Source organism: Sphaerodactylus townsendi, linkage group LG09, assembly GCF_021028975.2.
Source record: "Sphaerodactylus townsendi isolate TG3544 linkage group LG09, MPM_Stown_v2.3, whole genome shotgun sequence".
Classification (NCBI taxonomy): Eukaryota; Metazoa; Chordata; class Lepidosauria; order Squamata; family Sphaerodactylidae; genus Sphaerodactylus; species Sphaerodactylus townsendi.
Window position 1 is genome coordinate 54,121,595 of NC_059433.1, and position 14,679 is coordinate 54,136,273.

The window sequence follows — 14,679 nt, forward strand, 5'->3', positions numbered from 1 at the left end:
GAAAACCCAATACGGCTACCAGAAGCCACACAAATACCATATTTCAATTTAGCAAATTTTGTGCTATGCCTTACTCAACAGTGGGACAGACACACAGCATTTACTATTACATTAAAATTAAGATGTGTGTACTAACAGAGTTCACTTTTTTTTTAACAGAGAGGCTTTCTGGTGGCTTGAAAGCAATTACCCTAGTTTGCAAGTGATTTTTAAATTGTTTTGTGAAACATGAAGTTGTTTAATGAAATGACCCTTAATGGTGGACAGACTTTTCTGAAACACAACTCTTCTTCCATTATTGATCTATCCTTGCAGTTTATGGTTGTGGTGTGTTCTAAGACATAGTTTACCAAGGACAATGGTTAAGGGCAGTAAGGTAGATCAGTGCCCCAAATGAAATCACTCCAATACTGTCCGCTATGGTTTCTCTTTTAAAATCTTTTAAAAAAACATTTCAACCAACTTTGAACTCTTCGAAGTTCCATATTAAGTTAAGCAGCTGCAGAGCTCAAATCTTTCCCACTAGATCAGTGTGATTTCCAAGCATTTCACTTGGACTGTGTCACACCTGTGGTTGTTACTCAGTTCCTTATTTTTCAGGCCACCACTGGAGCAAATCAATAACTAAGCGAACAATAATAAATTGTTGCTCTTTTCATTTTCTTTACTATCACTTTATAGCAAAGGCATTTCTTGCCACTAATCAATGGGCAAGATAACAAAGAGCAGAAATCTGTGGTATTCATTCATTTGACAATTACAACAAAATGTTAAACTGGCCTAGACCAGGTAGCTTTGAAGGACAAGTTAACTCCATGCAATTAGAAACCACTTAACAGGACAGCTGAAGATTCTTATGTGAGAAAAAAGTAGGAAGAGTTGCTCTAAAAGAGAAGAACCATCACTGATCCACAGCACCAATAGTAGCAAGGAAATCAGTAGCATGATGAACTGGTATAAATTAAAGTGGAAATAACCATTTTAACACACCTGCAACTGAAGTGCATTACTTCTTTTTTTTCCATTTAATAAGATGGTGAATAACTCAGCTACCCTGAAGAAAAAGCTCACCCTAGAACAATTTGATCATCTTATATGGTCACACAAATGTATTTTGGACTTAGCTAGTGTCATAGCTCTTTTTGGTTACCTGGAATTAAATAATATAAAAATTGGACTCAGAGTGTTGCTACCCCATCATGGATCCAGTTCTCAATAGACTGCATTAGTTTCAGTCAAATCTATAGGTCTCTTGTAGGCTAAGTATTTTCCATTTTCGTGTTCCATTTTGTCCTGATGTTGTTTGAAGATGCTGTTAATATGTTCTATATATAAAGTTACAGGAGGGAGAAAATAGCAATACATATTAGAAAATATCTGGATGAATTCTGGAGTGCTCATGACTGCATCTCATGTTATAAAAAGGATTGTATTCATGGAAAAGACTCTATACAAAGGTATTAGAAGGGGAGGAGTAGCAACACCTTCATTTAGGTTGCTTCAACCTCTGCTTTACAGAATGTCAGGAGGAATTCTGGAGAGCTCTCGTGCCTATGTCTCCTATCCAGTGCCCCAGGACTGATTGTACTCAGGCAATGAACCGTGAAATTAATGAGACAAGAATTCCATGCAGACGGATATGACATCTTCCACTAAGTTTACAACAAAGGGACAAGTTCCTTTTAAAAATGGTGACGTCCAAAAAAGACTACAGAATATTTTTCTTTGTGAATACCTACTAATGTGAGTCATGAAGTATGATGCACAGACACACAACTACAACTGTGCTTGAGAATCAAGGGGTACAAAAATACAAAAATCAGTTCTAAAGTCAAATAAGTCCTCGCTTTGCCAAAGCAAACAATCCACTCTTAGTTCAATTTTCAAAGCCTAATATGGCTGAGGTGAAGATGAACAGGGTTAGGTACTCAGTAAATCCAGTAATAGTATTCACATCACTGTCACCCCATATTAAACTCTCCACTCACTATTTTGAGTTAATGCTGAACACAGATTTACATGTGTTAGTGAACAGCAAATATATCAGGGTCCTCACACCAAAAACTGACCCCTGGCATTATTACAAAGCTTCATAGGGGATGCTAATTTTACAGTAAGGTTGATTCCGCATAGCAAATGTATAATGGATTGCAGTTGTGATAAAGAAACCTGTTTTCCTGTTCACATGTGTTCCATTCAGGCAGCGATTGGAGGCCACAGAAACAATCTGGGGTGCCTTCATGCCTTCACATGGAGACATTTTTTAATGTCCAGCAAAACATGCGTAACTATGCAGGCCTGCAGAAATGAACCCCCATAGCCATGCCAATCATCCCATGATATGACAGGCTGCACCTGCATAGATACGCAGATGCAACCAGCAAATCATTTTTAAAGGATTTATGCCTATTAAAGGTTAATGATGATGATGATGTTTTTAAAGGAAAAGGGGCCTCCCTGAAATGATGTGACAATGGCAGGCAGATTCTCCCTGCCTGTGGATGGTATGGTGGAAGGGAGGGAAATAAAATGCCTTCTTGGCTATTTGTGCAGGAGCAACTCTAACCATGGATTTTTCAAAAGGATCACTAGTTTAGCAATTAAAAAAAAACAGGTTGGGGGAAATGGGGCCGGTTCATTTTGCGGGGTGGAACATGAGTGAAGTCCCCTCCCAATGGATTGTGTGCTGTCCTACAACTGTCTCTTTTGGCCCGTGCAGAATCAACCTAAGGGTTAGTAATTCAAATGGGAAGAAAAAAGATATGATAATGAAGGGGACTGTCATGACCATGAAGTATGTTTTTAGCTCTAGCCTTTAACATAGTTTCCTTCGCTTTGATAGGATAGAAATGGGAATACAAAAACCATTACCAAGCCCACCACACCTCTGTATAGCCTGAAGCACAAGAAGCAAGAAATCCAACATCATCTCTGGTCCAGAAGTTTTCATTTGTTCAGTATGCAGTTGGCATAAAAGTTGTTGACTTGAGAAGTGCTCATCAATGGCAGCTGCTGTAAAAGTGAAAAAAACACTTCAAGACAAGAAAATTGTCAGAAGAAAACCCAGAAGGTTATTACAATTTAAGAAATCATAGATATCTAAAGAAAAGCCACATGCCAGAGGCAAAATGAAAAGTACCTTACAGATAGGACACAAAAGAGATGATAGAAACTTCTTGGATTAACCTCAGAGATAGGAGTAGGCACAGAGGGGAGGGAGAAACAAAAATAAAGCAAAAGGCTTTTATCAATAGAAGTAAAATAATGGATATTAGAGAGAAAGACAAATAATAGACTTCTTGTGGTTCTGGTGGGTTTTCCGGGCTGTGTGGCCGTGGTCTGGTGGATCTTGTTCCTCACGTTTTGCCTGCATCTGTGGCTGGCATCTTCAGAGATGTATCACAGAGGAAAGTCTGTTACACATTGCAGTGTGTAACAGATTTCTCTCTGTGATACACCTCTGAAGATGCCAGCCAGATGCATGCAAAACATTAGGAACAAAATCCACCAGACCACGGTCACACAGCCTGGAAAACCCACCAGAAACAGTTGAATCCAGCTGTGAAAGCCTTCGACAATACAATAGACTTCTTTCCAGACCCAGATCACTACAGAAACAGCGCCTAAACTGAGAAAAGAGCTCTCACATCAAAGGCCAAGTGATATTTGTGACCCAAAGATGAGAAAAGACCCAGAAAACTGATGAAGTGGCTAAATGACAGTACAATTCAACTGCTTTGGAGCAAAACCAGATGAGCCATGAAATAGCAAGTACTACAGTTCTGTTACCTGGATGAATATTTCCTCTTAAGATTGCTGCTGAATTTTACACAATTGCTGGTTGGTTCCACTACCTCCATTTTGATTGTGTTTTTCCCTAGCATAAATCAAACCCATGACTGACATTTTTTATTTTTCCTGTTGTAAAATACATGCATTTTCCAACATTATTTGTATACCAAGGAATAAGTATTTTACACAGGTCCTGTATATAAATTGCATCAACCCCCTCCCCCCCCCACACACATATGCCCAATTCTATTCATCCCCATTCCCACATACAAACAGAATCTTCTTTGGAAAAGCACATAATCTGATGGAATCAGTCAGCAAGATGTCCTAAGATTTGGAGACCTATATACACTTTATTGAGAGTAAGATCCATTGAATAGAACTGAGTAGTATTTTGAGTATACCTAGTTAGGATTGCTTTTGGTCTTCTTAAACTATTAGTTTGATAGAACTCACTACAAAATTGTAACATAATGGTATAGCTATATAATCTAGCTCAGGGGTAGGGAATCTGCGGCTCGAGAGCCGCATGTGGCTCTTCTGCCCTTGCACTGCGGCTCCACGAGCCGAGCCACCGGCCCCATCATTGCCTGCCCTGCAGGCAGCAGGGCAGGCGCACCAACTGCCCACGGCCGGCTGGGCTGCACCGCGGGCTTCCCCTCTCGCCTGCCTTGTTGGAAGTGGGGCGGGCACTTTCCCAGCGGCTGGCAAGGCTGAGCCGCGAGCTTCATCCTTGCCCGCCCTGCGGCGCACCAATTGCCTGCGGCTGTCTGGGCCGCATCACGGGCTTCCCCTCTCGCCCGCCCCGTTCGAGCTGGGCGGGCGCTTTCCTGGCAGTCGGCGAGGCCGCACCATGGGCTTCCCCTCTCGCCCACCCTGTTGGAGCCACCGGCTTCATCCTTGCCCGCCCTGCAGGCAGCAGGGCGGGCGCACCAAATGCTCACGGCCAGCTGGATCGCACCGCACCGCACGGCAGGCAGCAGGGCGGACGCATCCATGCGCTTCTCAGAATGAGCAGAGTAAAAGGTAAAAAACCCCAATATATACAGTGTTATCTTTATTTTAAATGTCAAAAATTATTTGTGGCTCCAAGTGTTTCTTTTCCCATGGAAAACGGGTCCAAATGGCTCTTTGAGTGTTAAAGGTTCCCTACCCCTGATCTAGCTCAACAGTGTCATAATCAGTGGTTCAGCAGGTTCGTACCACTTCGGCAGAACCGGTTGTTAAAATGGTACTTGTAAACAACAAGTTGTTAAATTATTTGAATCCCACTTCCTGCACTAGTTGTTAAATTATGTGAATCCCACCACTGGTCAGAATATTAAAGATCTACAATCCACTTTGTCACAGAAATAATCTGTACAAACAAAGCAATAACTGCTTATTTGTTTGACTTTTTAAAAACAATGAGTACTTCAAAAAACCCCGAGAGAATTAGGGGAAAGCCAGAAGATAATTTCAGCAACCCTGTTAGAATGAGAATGGCTGGCCAATATCACTCAGGAAACTTCCCTTCAGACTAGAGTAATAATGTCAGGCTGATTAGCAGCCAATTTTATCCAAAGAGAAAGAAGTTAACACCTGTTTTCAGACCAGGGACTGAGAAGTACAAAAACAAAAGTGACACACCCCAAACGGCAAGGAAATATTGAGCAACTTAGTATATTCTCCTCCTTGTGCGTGCACTGTTTATTCAAATTATGAAAATACAGATCCGGTTTGGTTGTTGTGGAGGCCGATGAAACAAGGGGCAGTACATAGCAGACAAAGTTCCATAAGTTTGCCAGACTGCAATATCTAGCAAGTATGTAAACAAAATATTTTTCAGATGACTGTTCAGAATCATTACTGAACATGTTAGGGTTATGTTTGACAGAATTTCCATTTTAGATACACACCAAGGTTATAAAATGAAACACATGACAAATATTCTTGAAAAACCAAGGCCATTATTGAATGTTTATTCTAAAAGTATGACTTAATATTACTTGAACAGTTACTTCCTGAAGTTCTTCTGAGAGGCTGGTGTAAGCAATGAATAAAGTTCCATAAGTAGATGACTTTTCAGGAGTAGAGTTTACAAGAACGTATGTTCCATTTTGAGAGAAATTTAGGAAATGACGTCTAATTAACTGGCTTCAGACATTCTGAGAATTCCTCCCAAGTTGGATGTGCATATGCCACAGGCTTCCAGTTTTTCACTTGCCCACAAGTTTTTAGAAAGTGGACAAAGCTAGGTGGGATTTTTGCCCAGCAAAGCTGCTTCTTCTTTTTCTATTTAAATGTTTTTAATTGAATTTTTTGATATAACATTGTAATCATACATATGTAAACACAGTAAAACAAATATACAAGGTATAAATTAATATTTCTTGAATATATTTCATTGGTTTTAATGTTTAACTAAAGGCAATTTTGAAAACAGAACCAAATATTCAATTAAGATGATTTCTCATCTTATGATCCTAGCATTTCATCTTTCTCATTATGTTTCCTCAGCATACTAAAAGCGTAAATAAAGTTCTTTATAGTATCATTTAACAAATTATCTCATATAAACATTATCATTGAGTTTTACAATCAATTTCCCTCTTATAATAGTTTGCTAGAAAGCCATAACTGAAATGTAAATTCCCATATTTTCTCTAATGTACCTACTTCATCATTCCCAATTTTTATCGTATCTATGGGTAAATTCCTTATCTGATGTGCCATTTTGTCTAGAGTATAACATTGTTGTTGTACCTTTTCTATCCATTCATCTTTTGTTGGAACTCTTTCCATCTTCCACAGCCTCGCAAATGCAATTCTGGCCGCTACTATCAAATAGTATAATTAGTTTGTGTGTCGTTGTATTTCAACATTTGAGGAAAACACAGATCCCAGATATATAATCAAAGCAAGCAAAGCTTCTGATGAGCCATGAGAGACTTGATTTCCTGTACAGATTTTTAAAAGGAAAATGTTGCTGTGATTGGAATTTAAGATGTTGCAAAATCAGATGATACGGATGTATGCAGGCTTCACAATGATTTTTATGCTTCATCTTAATTCCATGTAATTTTTTTTACAAAAATTTTGCTGTGGAAGTAACTGCTACCGCAGCACAAGGATATTCGCTATATGACTGAGGGAGACTGTTTGTGACTGGCTTCAGTTCCTGCAGCAGCTATTTTGTGGGTGCACCCACCATGATGTTAGAATCCCAAAGGATTCGAATGACAATCAAGTTACAAAAATCAGCAGAATAGTGAACATATGAAATTTGCTTGAATTGTTATCTGGTTACAAGATTCCACTGTGTGTGTGTATGTGTGTTAAGTGCCATCAAGTTGCTTCTGACTCATGGCAGCCCTTAGAATCTGTCCTCAAAAACATCATATCATTAACAGCCTTGCAAGATTCCTAGGAGTAAATATAAGTCAGCACACTTTCTAATAGTTCTTACGTAACACAAAAGAACAAGGTACAATTAAGACATTTTTCAGACCAGAAAAAAATTTAGCACACAAACACACTATTTTGCCTTGTCCCAAGCAATTTATTTGAACCATTTTATTTATATGCTTTGCTGTGCAAACATGAACTGTCATTTAAATTATTACCTCAACCATACATTGAAAATTGCAGAATGCTGTTTCTTTTGGAATAATACAGGCATTTTATATTCATAAAAATTCTTATACATTTAAATTTTAAATTTACAAGAACAGTCTTAGATAGAACTGCTGTACCACATTGTTGTTTAAAAAGCATGCAGACCATTCAGACATTTACAGTTTCAAATCTTTATTGGTTTAAAATTCTACATGTCTTTTACAATACAATAATTTGTTACTTAAATGACCCTTTTTATAATTAATGTACAATGGATTCTTTTTTTAAACTGAACCTTGGTCATGAAATACAATTTCATCAATATGATTTTTCCAAACAGATTAATACAAGACTTTCTGTGGTTCGGGAAGGCCCAGGTGCTTCGTTTAAATACCAGAACACAGCTCCTCCCCTTCAAAATCTGTGATCAAATGTTCAAAAGTTCTTCTGAAGACTGCAGATATACAAATGACTGATCCAATATCAGCCCATCAAATAAATTTTCTTCTTCTTTTGTCTCATTTATATTAAAGGGCTTTTTAATGCAGTGAAGCAGGTTGCAGCTGTTATCTTTCATTTACTGAGGCAAACTCATGTTGAAGAAAATGATGATTATCCGCATGCAATGAATGCTCCTTTTTCAATAGCTGATGAATTTATACTTATTATAAAGAATCTGTTAAAGAGTGCAAGTACTTTGATAATGATTTCACAAAAGGACGTATGCTGGTAATAATGATAGCTAACATTTATACAGCTAATAAGAACTAATGTGTATTTAACAGGCAATTAACATGGCTAGTAAATAAGCCATGATAAAACAGGATTTGCTTTTTCAGAAAAATGAACTTGTTTGGTCCACACGTCTAAAGTTATCCAGGTAAAAAACTGGAACGGTTAGGCCAGACATTTTGATTAAGTTTTTGCTTCTAAAATAGAACACATTAAAAAAGGGGGGAAAAAACCTTGTGTATTGGGGGGGGGGGGCACTGTCATGTGACCTCAGTATAAAAAGATGATGGCCTGCTACTTGGAGTGATAAATGGGCACTGAAAGCCAAGCCAGAAAAAATGGTGATGAGCTGAGGATTCCAGCATATGTTATACCTTCTTGTTCCATGGCACTGCTTTTACTCTGTAGAACTTTGTACCTAGAGGAACTTTAAATCTGTTTTGTGCCTGAGAAAAACAAACATACAAAAAAAGGTTATTTAGAATGATATATCAGAACCAATCTTCAAAGATCAAATTATACTACCTTCCAACCCTTATTTGCTGAGTTGATGGCTTTGTAATAGTTCATGGTTTTGAAACAGATATTCTAGTGCAGTTCCAGCTGGCAAATCAGAGTACTTATGTACACCGCCAGCAATTATAACAGAACTCCTTTGCACCAGCTCAAGAATGGTAGTTGACTGTACATCAAATGCCCTTGCATTCTCAGTGGCCAATTCTTCTGAGAAGCAAGTGAATTCATGCATTCAAGGAAAAAGATTGCTCTCTGGAGCTAAATCCACCGAAAAGGAGGAGAATTCTAAAGAAGTGAAGTACTAAAAAGGGAGAAAGAGAAACTATACAGCTCCTTTGTTCAAACTGATGGAAACCAACACAATTTTGTGCTTTGCTTTTTTATTTATTTATTTATTTTATTTATTTTGATGAACATTAGTTGATTAGCTATATGCAGAAGCTCAACACATTTCCCAAGTAACTTCCCTGAGATAATGCAATTTCTACATTCATCACAAAGTACTCATAGCCTTCAAAGCTGACCAAGAGAAATTTCATTAATGCAGGTAGCTAACTTGGACTGATTTTATGATATATGGAAGTGCAATGAGCAAATTCACAACTGAATTGACAGTTGAGGTTTGAATTTATTACTTTCAATCAATTTTATTACAATCCTAGATCAACAAACAAAATTTAAAAAAATGTTACAGATAAATCATGTAAGACATACAATCAATAAAATTATTGACCCGTACACATCATAAATGGTAAAATTATTACTTACTTTCAATACTGTGGACTGAAGGGAAATTTTTCCCTCTCCCCAGCCCTGTGGCTGCAAAAAACAGCCCCTGGTAAGTCCAAAGCCATAGCTTACTTCTGAACCATGCTTTTGAATAGGATCCAGATACAATGCAACAACAGTAGGATCATGGCATCCTCTGAACCAATTTTCAATTAACTTTCCTTACCTTTTTAGCCTGGCAATATTCTTTTTCCATTACTTTCCCTAGCACCCAGGGTCTTCTAGATGCACCTGAAGCTAAAAGAAAAATTCCCATTACTCATGGCATGATTATTATACAAAATTACATTTTCAAAACAGTATGGAAATTGTCTATGAGTATAGTAACAAGCCTCTTTTAGTTCTTCTGATATAGTCTGGGATTCATGTCAAGATAGGAAAAACTTGCGCCCTGCAGGACATGAAAGTAACTGCTTCATAGAACACAAAGCTGACAGCATGGGGCAACTATCTATGCTTAAAAAAACCCGTTAATTGTATTTATAAACTATCTCCTAAAACATGACTCAAGATAGTCCCCTGTGCAAGCACCAGGTCGTTACTGATCCATGGGGTAATGTCATAACACAATGTTGACTAGGCAAATTTAGTTCATGGGGAGGTTTGCCACTGTCCTCCCCAGTCATCTGACCTTTACCCCTAGAAAGCTGCGTACTTATCTTACCAACCTTGGAAGGATGGGAAGCTGAATCAACCTTGAGCTGGCTACCTGAAACTGACTTCTGCTGGGATCGAACTCAGATCATGAGCAGAGTACGGACTCCAATATTGCAGCTTACCACTCTGCACTATCTTACATCAATTTTAAAACTTACTATTTAAAACAGTAAAAATGAACAAGGTAAACCAATCCAACACTAGCTTAAATTGTTCTACATGTGTGCACAAAACAGCACTAGCACATATTGTCCCTTGTGACAAATGCCCATATTTGGGAAGTGGTTTCCAGTGAGAGACTGCCCTGAAATAGTTAAGTCCTGCCCAGTCCTGATTGGCTGGAGGAAATTGCCAGGGAGAAGAAAAGGAGGCGGCTGGAGTGCTGAGGGTCTTTTTCCCTTGGTTCGTTCTTGGTCCAAGATCGAGAGCAGAGAGAGCAGATCAGGAAGGGAGATCTGTCACTGCTTGTGTGTTCTGACAAGAAGTCAGATTGCTCTAGTCAGGCTGAGGAGGCTTAATAGAGTGTGAGGGAAAGCCCTGGGCTTGGTGGAAGGTGAATCCGCCACTCAGGTGCTTGGCAGCTTGGCTGTCCAGACTAGTGTCTGTCCAACCCCAGTTCAAAGCCCAGTCAGGAGAAGACCATAAAGGAGGCAGTTAGGCCCTAACAGGGGACTGCAAGGGAAGGTGGCAAGTGTTGAGCCAGAGTCCTTCCAGTCTTAAGACTTGGGTGGTTGTGTGAACTAGAAAGGGTGTGGATCAGAGAGAATCTAGTGTCCGTGTGTGTAACAACTAAAAGCTGAAACCTCTGTGAGAGAAAGCTGAAGTAAATTAGAACCTGTGTGTATAAGAAAGCTTAAGAACCAGAACCTCTTTAAGAGAAGAAGTAAAGTGGCCACCTGCGTGTGACCAAACGGAAAACTTTATTGTAACTGACTGAGTAACCTCGCAAGTAGAAGCTCTTTACTTTCTGTAATCAACAAGCATTTAAAACCTCTCAAGTCAACTGAGAAGCCTTCATCTCTAGTCAAATAAAATTTACAACTTCTGTTTCACGTTACCATCGGTTCCAGTCTAATTTTGTCTGTGTGCCTGAAAAGGGAGGCGTCTGTCTGCATTTAAGCCAAACTGCTCTCTTACAGAATTTCCCCTCCATTTTTGTTAGAGGTTCTTATTTTTTCCCTTCTGGGGAGAGAGTGGGAGTGAGGCAGTCTGAGCTCAAAACCGTGTTACATTTTGGTGGCAAGCGGTGAGATAATATCTCTCCCTCACCCTTGAATACAAGTGTCTCTGTTACATCCCTCAATGCCATTCTCTAGATGCAAACTTCTGTGTTCCAGGCTAACCTGGAATGATTTAAAAATGTTACTGTGTGACAATTAAATACAGTGAAACCTCGGTTTTCATCGCCCACATTTCGGTTTTCGTCGATTGCCTGGGCGAAAAAGTTGATTTGGTTTTCATCCATCGCCTCGGTTTTTGTTGATTTCCATCGCTTGACGTCATTCAGAACTGCGCCAATAGAGGGCGACCCAAGACTGCAAGGTAGATGGCCCCATGGTGCCTCAGTTTTAGTCTGTTTCAGTTTTTACTGGCTCCTGCTGAACAATTACCCACGAAAACCGAGGTTCCACTGTATAAGTTTGATTTGTTTTATTTACATATATTTGGATGCTCCCACATAATCATTACAATTAAAACCTCATGTAATATTAAGAATTAAACCGTAACAATATTCCACGAGAACACACTGGAACATACTTTTATGACACTTACCACACTCACCTGGTCTGAGGTCCAGTGCAGCGAGAGATTCTGAGTGCAAGAAATACAAAGTTGGGCTAACAGTAAATAATACATAGTTGTCATGGCGTTCATCCAAAATAATGAGAACCAAATCGCCAACCTGAAAACTGAATAAAAAAGCAAATGCTCAAAAATAGACTTATTCATTCACTTTTGGTGCAGTATTAAACAGATCTGCCTATGGTGGTCAGAAAATCTTGTGTCACTAGGAATTAAAAGCAGACATTTGTACTGTATCCTGTAAACAGACAAGCGATATTACAAGGTGACAGTTCCAAAAGATCCTGGGTTGGATGCTGCGGATCAAGTCAGTGCATTCTGTTCTTTGGCCTATGATGAAAGCTCCTAATTATGGAATTTTTCCATGAGGACATGGTGTGTTGGGCATGGGAATAACATGAGTGTTTAGGGGTAGTGTGATATGGATTTTATAGGCAACTGTGACTCTCAGCCTGTTTGTGGTTCAGCTTTAAACAGACTGGTAAAATGAATTTTAGTGTGCTGTTAAAAACCTCGAATTCTCCTTTTCTGTCTTGGTTCAGGAAAATATTGTATCTGTCCCATAATTACACAGGAGATGTGAGTTAAAATAATGACAAAGAATGTATTAGTCACAGGCTTTCATGAATGGATCAAATGGCTGTTGTGGGTTTTCCAGGCTGTGCTGCTGTGGTCTGGCAGTTTTTGCTTTTAATGTTTTGCTTGCACCTATGGCTGGCATCTTCAGATATGTCATAATAAGATGTCTTTCTCTCCACAGAGAGAAATAATAAAGTATACAAAATCTATCTGAAATATGAATCTACTGAAAAGCCTCATATTATAAATAATACATTATCTATACATTCTGATTAATTTTTAAAAAATACTACAGTAAGACAAGAAAGAAGTTAAACATAATTGGAAGTTCCCTCTTTCTTTTTTTCTCTTCTTTCTTCCTTGTCTGGTTTTCTTTCTTCTTTCTTCTTTTTTCTTTTTCTTTCTTCTTTTCTGGATATCAACTTTTTTCTCTCTTCCCTTATTATTTCTTTACCCCTCTAGTTTGTTGATTTGTTATCATTATTAATTTTTTGACAGTCAATATATATACAAATGGTTTGAATAACACAATGTAATAATTAACGATTTATAAATGAAATGTAAATTTATTGCACTGTATTAATTTCTTTGTTGACATAAGCAATAAAAATGTATTATTAAAAAAGTTAAACATAATGAAATACTTTCACATAGTGCTCACCAAAACATACTTACTCTCTGATAGCTATTTTTTCAGAATGCCTAAGTGACACTGAAGACATGCTTTGAGACATCTGCAAAAATGATAAAGCATACTTTTATTATCTTAATCTAGCAAGAGTGGATGTTACATGTAGGCACAATGTATCAGGAATGACTTCATAGCACAAGCTGAGTTGAAAAACAAACCCTAGCAAACTTAAATTAACATACTCTTCAGAATAATTTCACCATTGTACACAGTAAGAATGCAATCTCATAGACCTGAAGGTAAGCTTCACTGAACTCAGCAGGACTTCTCTGTAAGTAAATCTGTACAGGATTGGCTTGCAAAGTATCATAGCAACTACTGACAAAGTGTGTTATCCTGAACTGCAATTTTCTTATGTTCTTATGTGATTTGATTATTCGCGTCATGGCTCATTTTGTGGTAGCTCATCTGTCTTGGCTCCCAACCTATTTCTGGGCACAATTCAGGGGGCTGGGGTCTTTCAAAGCCCTGTATTATCCAGACATAGCGTATTCCTAGGACTACCTATTAAATGACTGCCACTATCATTTTCCGAGGCCCTGCTTTGGGTGCCCCTTCCTTCTGAAGTTAGGTAGGTGGTAAACCAAGAGAGTGCCTCCTTAGGCATGACATCAAAACTGTAGAACACTTTAGGAGTATTCTTCTCTCGCCTTTCACTAGCAGTCAAAGGTTTTTTTTCTGTCATTCCTTCAGTGATCCTCCCCACCCTATGTTTTAACTACTGTTTTCTATGCTTTCATGCATGTAATTGGTCTTAAGTTTTTTTTTATCCTGCTTGTTTTAGCTGATAAGAGGCTCTGATAGGACAGATAGGCAGGATATAAATGTTGTAAATAAATAATAAATACAGTTCTACATATACCCCAGCACATGTGGGAACTAGCTCTCAATTGCTGCTTATTCTGATCAGATGCATACTGGTGATTAATACAATCTATGTTGATCATGGTTTAATGTGTGGTAGCTCCACAGACAATTTTGAGAACTGTAAAGCTGGGATAGGGTAGTAAGCTAGACTATTTCTTTTCTGGATTCCATTGCTTGTCATTCAGACAACAATAGCCTGTCCAGCCATTTTCCATTCGCTTCATAATTCCTGCTGAACATCCTGAAATGCTCTGGGGAATTCCCCTATTGCCTGCTCACTTTCCCAGAGAGGTGCCAGAAATAAATTCTGTGTTTTCCTGGAATCTTCCAAGCAGATCATAATCAGTGTGAGGTCATCTCTGGCCAGGCAGTTATGAAAACATCAGACCTTGCTAGTTAATGCAATGCTTTACAGGGCTGGGGTTGGATCCAACAATCTATCAGCAGAATATACTGATGGTTGCGAATTTTTCTGGTATTCCCTGATACCCAACAGTCCTTTCCAGCCCCAGAAAAGTTCATCCCTGGGTCAGTGGAACTCTCCTAGACTAACAGTGGCATGCGGCAGCAGGCTGCTGTGGGGAGGGCAAAGAGGACAAAATCGCCCTTTCTGCCTCATTCGTCAGTAAAGTTTTGCCTGGAGATGAAGGCAGTGA

At 38.8% G+C, this 14,679-nt stretch overlaps 1 protein-coding gene across 1 annotated transcript in view; it reads right to left on the bottom strand.

Annotated features, from left to right (window-relative positions):
• Positions 1 to 7,312: 7,312 nt before the first annotated feature.
• The window catches only part of RB1CC1 (RB1 inducible coiled-coil 1), a 68,146-nt gene continuing 60,779 nt past the window's right edge, over positions 7,313 to 14,679 (bottom strand). The window contains exons 20-23 of the mRNA XM_048508544.1: positions 13,141 to 13,199; positions 11,866 to 11,993; positions 9,593 to 9,663; positions 7,313 to 8,567 (exon numbers count right to left, since the gene is read on the bottom strand). Of these exons, the coding sequence (XP_048364501.1) occupies positions 8,490 to 8,567; positions 9,593 to 9,663; positions 11,866 to 11,993; positions 13,141 to 13,199 (336 nt within the window). The 3' untranslated portion in view covers positions 7,313 to 8,489. The remainder of the gene's footprint in view (positions 8,568 to 9,592; positions 9,664 to 11,865; positions 11,994 to 13,140; positions 13,200 to 14,679) is intronic.